General features: G+C 50.2%; 1 protein-coding gene across 2 annotated transcripts in view; it reads right to left on the bottom strand.

The window, feature by feature from the left end:
* march8 (membrane-associated ring finger (C3HC4) 8) overlaps positions 1–11,636 on the bottom strand; it is a 46,836-nt gene extending 35,200 nt beyond the window's left edge. Inside the window, exon 1 of one of the 2 annotated variants that reach the window (XM_038782914.1) lies at positions 11,203–11,636. In XM_038782914.1, the coding sequence (XP_038638842.1) occupies positions 11,203–11,268 (66 nt within the window). In that variant the 5' untranslated portion in view covers positions 11,269–11,636. Of the gene's footprint in view, positions 1–11,109; positions 11,164–11,202 lie in introns of those variants that run through there. The other variant, XM_038782915.1, reaches the window with a different exon arrangement.
* Positions 11,637–12,171: the final 535 nt, after the last annotated feature.

Here is a 12,171-nt window from a genome sequence, read left to right as displayed (position 1 = left end):
CCCCTCCACCCTGGGAAAGAGTGCCTGCCCATCCACTCTATCCATGCCCCTCAATCTTGTAGACCTCTTATCAGGTCGCCCCCTCAACCTCCGTCTTTCTAATGAAAACAGTTCCAGTCTATTCAGCCTCTCCGCATAGCTAACACCCTCCAGACCAGGCAACATCCTGGTAAACCTCCTCTGCACCCTCTCCAAAGCCTCCACATCCTTCTAGTAGTGTGGTGACCAGAATTGTGTGCAATATTCCAAGTGCGGCCTTACCGAGGTTCTATATAGGTTAAAAGCAAATTACTGCGGATGCTGAAACCAAAGAGAAAATGCTGAAAAATCTCAGCATTTGTAGGGAGAGAAAAGAGCTAACGTTTCGAGTCCGATGACTCTTTGTCAAAGCTAACAGACAGAGAAAGTGGGAAATCTTTATACCATGGAGTGAGTATGAAAGATGAGTCATCGCCACAGAAACCCAGGGGAACCGGGCGCTAATGGCCACAGAAACCAAGGGGAAAGAGTGCTAATGGCAGTCCCCAGAGAGAACAAAAGATGTGAAAGGTCAAACAGCAGAGAAACTAACATCAGAAGATAAACTGTGGCAGATGTCACATCTACATCTGCATTTTCTCTATAGAGGTTAACCTTAATCACCATTCCCGTACCAGCCTCCCCACCGGCACCGGAATGTGGTGACTAGGGGCTTTTCACAGTAACTTCATTTGAAGCCTACTTGTGACAATAAGCGATTTTCATTTCATTTTTTCATTTAATCTCCTAACCCCCATCCCTAACCACCAACCCCTGACCACGAACCTTTCAATGACACAATAGCAACAGTATCATTGTAATATCGTCGGCAACGATTGACCACGCAAGCAACTTGCCTCATTGTGTCAAATTGCTCATTGGCAACTTGCAGAATGATTGAAGACAAATGGAATTAACCTTGGGATTTTTAAAGTTACATTAAGGCCCAAGGTCTGAGTGTGGTCAATGAGTGCTTCACTCACAACCTTTCATTTCTGACTTAAAAATCGGCGACATCTTAGCCGCAGGAACATAGAACATAGAACAGTACAGCACAGAACAGGCCCTTCGGCCCTCGATGTTGTGCCGAGCAATGATCACCCTACTCAAACCCACGTATCCACCCTATATCCGTAACCCAACAACCCCCCCTTAACCTTACTTTTTAGGACACTACGGGCAATTTAGCATGGCCAATCCACCTAACCCGCACATCTTTGGACTGTGGGAGGAAACCGGAGCACCCGGAGGAAACCCACGCAGACACGGGGAGGACGTGCAGACTCCGCACAGACAGTGACCCAGCCGGGAATCGAACCTGGGACCCTGGAGCTGTGAAGCATTTATGCTAACCAGCATGCTACCGTGCTGCCCCTAAAGGAAGGGGGGGGGGTTATGGTGAACAGAGCCATGCGAGTCGGGAGGGAGGGGTGATGACATGTCGGCAAACGGCAACATCGCCCGTCCTGTCTGAAAAGGCCACTGGGTGGGTCAGAGGGACCTGGTGAGACTGAGGAGAGAAATCTGCTGAAAGGGGCGGGGATGGGGGAAGAAAGTTGCAGCGAGCTGGTGGGGGCCTCAGCACGTCCAAACCTCAGCTAAACATCCCAGCACAGCCTCTGGGTGGGTGGGGTCTCCCTTGGTGTTCTGGTCAGCATGTAGCAAACGAAAAACCCACTAAAAATAGTTGCACGTTGCCAATGTATGGGATGTGTCTATGCTCAAATTGGATGCTGTGTTCCAGACTTCACAAAGCAAGTTCCATCTTTGGAACCCATCTTTCGGCCCATCATGTCAATGCCAGCCCTTTCGAAGAATGCCACTCCCTGCGTCAAGGAAGGGGTTCCCCCTGAATTCCATCTTGGGTTCATTAGTCTCATAGAACATACAGTGCAGAAGGAGGCCATTCGGCCCATCAAGTCTGCACCGACCCACATTAAGCCCTTAATCGTACAAAGGCCATTTTCATTTCTGTATCAGGCCGGCCAATCTGCTGGGAAAGAGCCCTTCCTCAATTCTTAATGGCTGGGGCATTTAACAATCTCCAGAAAAGAAATACATATCCTTCATCAAAGGTTGTTGCGGAAAGATGGAAGTCATGTGACCGGAACCTCTAGGTGGGAGAACCAGTTAAACTGCTTTGCTGTACTGCCAAGCTGATCCGCCCTTTTTTCAGCTACCAGGCAGCAGCACAGGAAATGGACTCTGTCCAGGTTTGAATGCCTGGCCCCCGTCTACACTGTTTCAACTAGACCTTCTGTACCATCGCTTACAAGACTAATTCATCTCGGTGTGTCTACAATCATGGAAATCAATTCTACTGAAAACGTGAAATATCCAGCATCAATTTTCAACCTGCCGACCTCTTTGTAGAAATGCACCTTTGTACTTTGATTCTGGACTCTGAACTTGCATGAAACAATTCTTTATTCTCTGGTCACATGCCTGTAAATCGTTTGGTTCCTTCTTTTCATAGCATTAATCTTTATTAGTGTCACAAGTAGGCTTACATTAACACTGCAATGAAGTTACTGTGAAAATCCCTTATCGCCACACTCTGGCGCCTGTTCGGGTACACGGAGGGAGAATTCAGAGTTTCCAATTCACCTAATCAGCACTTTCGGGATTTGTGGGAGGAAACCGGAGTGCCCGTAGAACATACAGTGCAGAAGGAGGCCATTCGGCCCATCGAGTCTGCACCGGCTAACTTAAACCCTCACTTCCACCTTATTCCCATAACCCAATAACCCCTCCTAACCTTTTTGCTCACTAAGGGCAATTTATCACGGCCAACCCACCTAACCTGCATGTCTTTGGACTGTGGGAGGAAACCGGAGCACCCGGAGGAAACCCACGCAGACACGGGAGAGCATGCAAACTCCGCACAAACAGTGACCCAAGCCGGGAATCGAACCCGGGTCCCTGGCGCTGTGAAGCAACAGTGCTAACCACTGTGCTACCGTTGGAGTGGCAAGCAGACAATATTAGTATCCTACTAATAGTGGTTAGCACAATTGCTTCACAGCTCCAGGGTCCCAGGTTCGATTCCGGCTTGGGTCACTGTCTGTGTGGAGTCTGCACATCCTCCCCATGTGTGCGTGGGTTTCCTCCGGGTGCTCCAGTTTCCCCCCCACAGTCCAAAGATGTGCAGGTTAGGTGGATTGGCCATGATAAATTGCCCTTAGTGTCCAAAATTGCTCCTAGGGTTGGGTGGGGTTACTGGGTTATGGGGATAAGGTGAAGGCATTGACCTTGGGTAGGGTGCTCTTTCCAAGAGCCGGTGCAGACTCGATGGGCTGAATGGCCTCCTTCTGCACTGCAAATTCTATGATATCTATGATATCTATGATATCTATGATATCTATGATGTCTATGATGTCCACCAACACTGGAGTTAATTTATTAATTACATTGTGTCCACTCACCAGGTATAACCTCTTCCTATTTTATGTTGCAGCCCCCACTTCGCATTAACTACAACCCTCAATTTGGTGCCGTCTGCAAATTTTGAAATTGTAATTCCGATTCCCAAGTGGGGTCAGTTGTGTACAACAGTGGTCCCTCCTCCAATCCATGTGGGACACCACTCCCTACTGTTTACCTGGTAAATCATTCCAGCATTAAGCTCGTCCCTGAATTTTCGACTGAATTGGTCTTTAGAGTCATAGAACCCCTAAAGTACAGAAGGAGGCCATTTGGCCCATTGAGTTTGCACGACCCTCTGAAAGAGCACCCTACCTAGGCCCAATCCCCCAACCTGTCCCTATAACCTCACCTAACCTTTTGGACACCGAGGGACAATTTAGCATGGCCAATCCACCTAACCTGCACATCTTTGGACTGTGGGAGGAAACCGGAGCACCCGGAGGAAACCCACGCAGACACGGGGAGAACATGCAGACTCCGCACAGTGACCCAAGCCGGGAATCGAACCCGGGTCCCTGGCGCTGTGAGGCAGCAGTGCTAACCGCCGTGCCACCATGTCGCCCCTGTGCATCCTTCTTTAAACACTGAAAAGAATTATCTCTTGGCACATCCCAGGCTGTCTTCACTGCACCATTAGCCACTGTGCCTTTATTCCTAGCCCAAACCTCTCCGCCTCTCCCTGTCCCTTTAAGATGCTCGTTCAAATCCACATCTTTGGACAGGGTTTTTGAATGCTTGCCCTAATGCCGCTTTATGGGGCTCAGTGTCAAATGTTGTTTAACAATGCTCCTGTCAAGCTCCTTGGGATGTTTTAGTACATTAAAAGGTGTTATACAAATGCAAGTTGTTGTTGTTGAGGGGACTTTCGGTGCTTTCGGTGACCGGTCCCCACACTTGTACTGCTACAGTCGCTTGGTAACACCGAACCTGAATATTGCTGAAAGGCAAGACATGTTGCGGAAGTTTTTCATCATGCACTCATCAGAACAAAACGCAAGAATGCCCAAATTTCAAACCAGCACAAGGATTCATACCTACAGGAGAAATAAAGTGCTGATTGATTATGGATGGGTAAGCAGAGGAGGAAACAGTGCTCCTCCCTATCCATAATACGACAAAGGAATGTCACCTCACACGCCCGCCTACGCTGGAGTTCATTTATTAATTACATTGTGCCCACTCGCCAAGTATAATGTCTTCCTATTTCCCACTTCGCATTAGCTACACCCCTCAATTATGATTAGCCAAGGCGTTGCCATAGCAAAAGCAACAAGCAACTGTAGACTCCCTGAGTTCCAGCAATTCAAAAAGGCGCAAGACATGTGCCTTTAGTTTGCCGATCTTTCCTCATAAATCTTGTACACACGAGTGTGTATATTAAGTGTAAATGAGCCACTGCACAGGCTCGGCTGATTATCTTAGCTTGCTAGGACAGCAAATGTAATGTTAGCATTCATGTCGAGAGGGCTAGAATACAAGAGCAGGAATGTACTTCTGAGGTTGTATAAGGTTCTGGTCAGACCCCATTTGGAGCACTGTGAGCAGTTTTGGGCCCCGTATCTAAGGAAGGATGTGCTGGCCTTGGAAAGGGTCTAGAGGAGGTTCACAAGTTTCCCGTACCAGCCTTCCCGAACAGGCGCCGGAATGTGGCGACTAGGGGCTTTTCACAGTAACTTCACTGAAGCCTACTCGTGACAATAAGCAATTTTCGTTTCATTTCATTTTTCACAAGAATGATCCCTGGAATGAAGGACTTGTCGTATGAGGAGCAGTTGAGGACTCTGTGTCTGTACTCATTGGAGTTTGGAAGGATGAGGGGGGATTTTATTGAAACTAACGAGATACTGAGAGGCCTGGTTAGAGTGGACGTGGAGAGGACACCATTTCAGACGAAAGGGACGATCCTTTAAAACAGAAATAAGGAGGAATTCCTTCAGCCAGAGTGGTGGATCTGTAGAACACATTGCCGCAGGAGGCTGTGGAGGCCAAATCACTGAGTGTCTTTAAGGCAGAGATGGATAGGTTCTTGATTGATAAGGAATCAGGTATTATGGGAAGAAGGCAGGAGAATGGGGATGAGAAATATGGCAGCGATGATTGAATGATAGAGCAGGCTCGATGGACCAAATGGCCTAATTCTGCTCTTATGTCTTATGGTTGTTAGTGTCGTTATCAGCACACTAGCGCACTCAGGATTGTTCAACTATCGTTGCCCATCGCTTTCTCCATGGCAACATCTCCGCCAATCAGAGTTGACTTGCCAACAAATCAGCACCTTTTTCTCCTGTGGTATAAATTGTTGTGGTTGTTTGAAATTTGACATTTTTGGGCTTGTATGCCTCAATTTGGGTCACATTCTTTCAAATCTAATAATTCCGATTTCATGATTCCTCAGAGTTTAGGGTCATGGAACAATCTCCGCACAGAAGGGGTCCTTTGGCTCATCAAGTTTGTGCCAGTTCTGTCCCCCCCCACCCTTCTCAACATAATCCTTTAGCTCACCAAGCTAAATCGCTGGCTTTTAAAAGCAGACCAAGCAGGCCAGCAGCACGGTTCGATTCCCGTACCAGCCTCCCCGGACAGGCGCCGGAATGTGGCGACTAGGGGCTTTTCACAGTAACTTCATTGAAGCCTACTCGTGACAATAAGCGATTTTCATTTCATTTCATTAAGTTATTTTAATTCCCTTTTCGAAAGCCACCATTGAATCTGCACACCTTCTAGATCGCTGTGTTCTCATGTTGCATTTGGATCTTTTGTCAATCGCCTTAAAATCGAGGTGCTCTGGTTCTCAGCCGTGCCGTCAATGGAAACGTTTTCTCCCCGAGCCACTGCAGTCTCAATCCCTCATGATCCCCACCACTGCTATCAGATCTCCTCTCAGACTTTCTCTTCGCTGAGGAGAACAATCCCAACTTCGCCAACCTATCCATACAACTGAAGTCCCTCATGCCCACAACCATTGTTGGGAACCTTTTCTGCGCCCTCTCCAACACCATCCAATCCTTCCTAACGTGCCCAGAACTGGACACAATACTCGGTGCTGAGGCCCTTGCTATCTGTGGTGTACATTAATGATTTGGACTCACGATCAAGGAGCTCGCGGGTGACACGAACATTGGTAGGGTGGCAAACAGTTGGGAGGATAGTCATAGACTGCAGGAGGGTATCAACGGATTGTTCAGGTCGGCAGTGGCAAATGGAATTCAACCAGGAAAAGCGCGAGGTGATGCACTTGGGAAGGGCTAACAAGGCAAAGGATTACACTATGAATGGTAGGGCCCTGGAAAGTGGGCGGCACGGTAGCACAGTGCTTAACACTGTTGCTTCACAGCTCCAGGGTCCCAGGTTCGAGTCCCACACACAATTTACAGTGCAGAAGAAGGCCATTCGGCCCATCGAGTCTGCACCGGCTCTTGGAAAGAGCACCCTACCCAAGGTCAACACCTCCACCCTATCCCCATAACACAGTAACCCCACCCAACACTAAGGGCAATTTTGGACACTAAGGGCAATTTATCACGGCCAATCCACCGAACCTGCACATCTTTGGACTGTGGGAGGAAACCGGAGCACCCGGAGGAAACCCACGCACACACGGGGAGGATGTGCAGGCTCCGCACAGACAGTGACCCAAGCCGGAATCGAACCTGGGACCCTGGAGCTGTGAAGCATTTGTGCTACCCACAATGCTACCGTGCTGCCCGGCTTGGTCACTGTCTGTGCGGAGTCTTCACGTTCTCCCCGTGACTGTGGGGTTTCCCCCGGGTGCTCCAGTTTCCTCCCACAAGTCCCGAAAGACGTGCTTGTTAGATTAATTGGACATTCTGAATTCTACCTCTGTGTACCCGAACAGGGGCCGGAATGTGGCGACTAGGGGATTTTCACAGTAACTTCATTGCAGCCTTAATGTAAGCCTACTTATGACACTAATAAAGATTAGTATTGTTATAAGTGCTGAAGATCAGAGGGACCTTGGAGTGCATGCCCACAGATCCCTGACGATGGCAGGACAGGTAGATAAGGTAGTTCGGAAGCATATGGGCTGCTTGCCTTTATTAGCCGAGGCACAGAATACAAGAGCAGGGAGGTCATGCTGGAACTGTATAAACTGTTGGTTAGTCTGCAATTGGAGTACCGCGTGCAGCTCTGGACACCACATTATAGGAAGGATGTGATTGCACAGGAGAGGGTGCAGAGGAGATTTGCCAAGATGCTGCCTGGGCTGGAGGCTCTGAGCTATGAGGAAAGATTGGATAGGCCGGGGCTCTTTTCCTTGGAGCAGAGAAGGTTGAGGGAGGACCAGATCGAGGTGTATAAGGTTGAGGGGCACAGATAGGGTGGACAGGAAGGCACTTTTTCCATTCGAGGGATCAATAACCAGGAGGCACAGATTTAAGGTAAGAGGTAGAAGCCTAAGAGGTGAGTTGAGGAGAAACCTTTTCACCCAGAGGGTGGTGGGAGTCTGGAGGGGTGCCTGAAAGGGTGGTTGAGTCAGAAACTCGCGTAATATCTAAGAAGTATTTAGATATTCACTTGCGCTGTCATAACCTCCATGTGCTGGAAAATGGGATTAGTGTAGTCAGGTCTTTGTTGACCAGCATGGAAACAATGGGCCGAATGGCCTCCTTCTGTGTTGTAAACATCGATGAATCAGAATGGGCAGCTCGCTTTTTCAAAAACAATGTGACCAGAAGGAGACGATCAGGCATCACGCTGTCGCAGTCAGCATGTGCTTCCAAAGTCGGCAAATACACACAACCCACAGTAAGCCACCAACCATTGAACAATCCGTACAACATCCTCACTCCGTGGGCAGCACTCTTGCCTCTTGAGCCAGTGATCTGCGAGTTCAAGGATCCACGCCATAGATTTGTGCACTTAATCCAGTCCGACACTTCCAGTACAGCTCTGAGGGGGCCAGGTAATTATGGCACCGAAGTAGGCTTAATAAATCCATGTCACGATTTTGAAGACGAGTCGAGGAATTTTCCCCAGAGTTCCCCACACGCAGGTACGTGACACATGAGGAAGCCCTTAACGTTCAGCGTGTTGAAGTGAACACTGGGTATCTCTAGTAGGCAATCGGAATCTGGAGCAAGCCACAAAGGAAATCACCTGTACAACTGTTGCTAGGCGACCGTACATCCCGGGAGCGTGTACGAGTGAACACTGCGCACCTCAAAGCTAATAACAGGTTTCTCTGTTTATCCTGTCAAAGTTTTCTTTTTACCTCAAACGAAGCCCAATGATTCACTGCCAGCCGACACAAACATTGTTTCTTTGCCTCCAGAATCTCTCCTGCTAGGTCGGACTTGTACCAGGGGGAGCCGGGCCGTCTTCTGCACGTGGTGCAATTGCCCAGGCTTCAGGTGTGCACCTGGACAAGCTGTTCGACTGTGGGTGGCAGCGTGGTTAAGCTACTGGGATTCCCTCTCTTCCTGCCCTCCTCCCCCCCCCCCCCCCCCAACATCCGCCACTTTGAGCTTCCACACTCCAGCCCAGTGGAGAGCAGTTAACGCAGCAATGGCCGAAGAGTGAAAAGCTGAGATCTCCCCGTTTCGTACAATTCGCTCCCACGCTCTGCGGAACAGCTGCCCAACGGGTCACTCCGCTGGAGATCTGCATTTGTATATCTGCCGCCCGTAACCGCAGGGTCGTTCCAAAGTGCTTTGCAGCCAATTGAATACCTTCCAATTGTCGCCGCTGCTGCAGCGTAGGGAGCCCAGCAGCTGTTATTCCGCGCACAGCAAACAGCAGCGAGGACCGAGATTTCCCAGTCCTGCCTGTGGCAGACATGAAGGGGAGAATTTGGAGACTCGGACCGTTGGATTTTGGCGATGCAGGGAAATCACAGCCAAGGAGAAAGGCGGGATAATCTCTTCCGGTGCTGTTGGTGGAGGGATAACATTGGGCAGGACCCTGAGAGAACAATTCTCTCACCTTTCAATAACGCCTCGGGATCCATCTGCCCGGGAGGAAATCGAGAGCCTAGGTATCGGTGGCAGGGAAACACACCCTCGGGGCAACACTGTGGAGCGTCACTTCACAGAATCGCGGGCAGCACGGGTGGCGCAGTGGGTTAGCCCTGCTGCCTCACGGCACCCAGGTTCGATCCCGGCCCTGAGTCACTGTCTGTGTGGAGTGATGCACCATCAATTGAACGCGAGATGAGTTGCTGAACAAAAGTATGGCTTTAATCTACTAGATGTTAAGCCCTGCGGTCGATTACAGTAGAAGGACGACCGCCGGGAGTACTGGGTATTTATACCCCGCCTCCAGGGCGGGGTTAACTCAGCCTCTCGACCAATCGGGGAGCCGTCACATGACTGGTCTCAACCAACCGGTCGAGAGGCACATGACCGACCAGGGCCAATGGTAAGCCGGTGTTCTGCACCAATGGCAGGCAGCTATGCTAATCATACCACCACATGGAGTTTGCACATTCTCCCTGTGTCTGCGTGGGTCTCCCCCCCCCCCCCCCCCACAACCCAAAAAGATGTGCAGGGTAGGTGGATTGGCTGCGCTGAATTGCTCCATCATTGGGGAAAAAAATAAATTGGATGCTCTACATTTTTTTTTAAACTTCAGAGAATCCACACGGTGCAGAAGGAGGCCTTTCGGCCCATCGAGTCTGCACTGATTAAATTGGATATCCTAAATTAAAGAATTGGGCATTTTATAATCATACTGCAGTCAAACCTCAGGAAGGCTGTTGGAATTCAGGCTTGACCAAAGTCAAATACACAACCACCTGGCAAGCTGCCAGAACGTGTCTGGGCCTGTCCCATTCAATCACCCATCAAAGATCATCGTACGCCACGGAGACCCAGCGGGAGACCACCGTAACCCCATTGAAATGCAGGTCTATTGTCCGTAGCCCAGATCGAGCCACCCAGAGTGTCTACCGTTACCTTATATAGAAACAGATCATATGCAGCCCGCGCCACCAGAGATGGGACTCCTGGGAGGGCTCAGGTGGTCTGTTAAAAAGCCATCAACCAGACCATTGGCTGCTGCTGCCCGAGACCCCAATGGCCGGAAGCCGGAGAAGTTTCTGGAAAGGAGGGGAGTGAGTGGGGGATACAGGTCGGCATCTCCGAGACGCCAGCAGCAAAGACGCGGTGTGTGAGGTGACCTTGACCAGACCACAAGCAAGGAAGAAACAGCCAGCGAGAATCACCTTGGCAAAGAGGAACCAGAGGGACTCGGATCGGATCTACAGCTTACCAAACCACGTTTGCGGGTAGTATAGTCGAATCTTGGGAGTTTCTTGTATGTATAGTGGGTAATTTACGGGTTAACTACGTTACATCTGTGTCCGTATTTTGTTCTACTCATAACTAAAGACACCTGGGTAAACTTTAAGAAGTCTTACAACACCAGATTAAAGTCCAACAGGATTGGCCATGATAAATTGCCCTTAGTGTCCAAAATTGCCCTTAGTGTTGGGTGGGGTTACTGGGTTGTGGGGATAGGGTGGAGGTGTTGACCTTGGGTAGGGTGCTCTTTCCAAGAGCCGGTGCAGACTCGATGGGCCGAATGGCCTCCTTCTGCACCGTAAATTCTATGATACATTAGCTTTCGGAGCACTGCTCCTTCCTCAGGTGAAAACAAACCTGTTGGACTTTAACCTGGAGTTGTAAGGCTTCTTACTATGCTCACCCCAGTCCAACGCCGATATCTCCACACCACGGCTCCCATCGACGTTCACCTGAGGAAGGAGCTGCGCTCCGAAAGCTCGTGTCTCAAACAAACCTGTTGGGACTTTAACCTGGTGTTGTAAGACTTCTTACTGTGCTCGCCCCAGTCCAACGCCGGCATCTCCACATCATGGTTAAACTTTGATTAAGGAGCTGGTTGAAGTATCTGAATTGGACAGATACAACAGTGGGCTTCGGTGAAATGTCCACAGATTCTCAAAGCTCTCCCGCGAAACGTCGCTCACACGGTGGTGATGCACAGAGTGGGGATATAGGCTCCTTTGCCAACGTGCCCATCCGTTCGTCAAGCATGCAGTCCCTGTTCTGGACCTGCCCCGCTAAACCGATCGCTGGTCTTCCGAGATCGCGACACGGATGATATTGTCCAGGAGGCTGGGCTTAAGTCGTCAACTGATTGGGGAACGTCGAGCACCGACTGGGATTTTCAAAAGGGAAGTGAAAGCGTTGGAAAAACACAGCAGGTCTGGCAGCACCTGTGGAGAGAGAAAACTGAGTTAATGTTTCGAGTCCCGTATGGCTCTTCTGTAGATGATGGGTTGGGGGGGGGGGGGGGGGGGGGGGGGGGGGGGGGGGGGGGGTGGGGGGGGGGTGTTCCCCCTTCCACTGACCGTCGGCACCCACCATGTGATCTCGCTTGCAAAGATCGAGGTGGATTCGCGGCAGGTGTGGGAAATAGTTGCAGGGAATGGGCTCCAGCTTTGTCCAGTCCGTCACTGAGCACCCAACGGGAGGAATTCAAAACACAACAGGCCTGAATCTTCAGGACGACGAGCGCGCTCCGCGCCTGCCACCCCGGGAATCGGCACGGCAACCCCAACGCGCCCGCCGGAATTTCACTCTCAGATGAGCGTCGATTGGCAGCAGGCCAATCACCCGTTGACCCTCGGAAGGAAGTCCGGTCTTGGGGAGAGCCGTCGGGAACAGCGGGAACAGAGGGAAGTAGACCTTGGAAAATAGGAGACAGGTTTAGATAAAGGATCTGGATCGGCGCAGGCTGGGAGGG

This window comes from Scyliorhinus canicula, chromosome 22 (assembly GCF_902713615.1).
Source record: "Scyliorhinus canicula chromosome 22, sScyCan1.1, whole genome shotgun sequence".
NCBI lineage: Eukaryota > Metazoa > Chordata > Chondrichthyes > Carcharhiniformes > Scyliorhinidae > Scyliorhinus > Scyliorhinus canicula.
The sequence above is the reverse complement of the archived record's forward strand: the minus strand, read 5'-3'. Positions and strand labels throughout refer to the sequence as shown.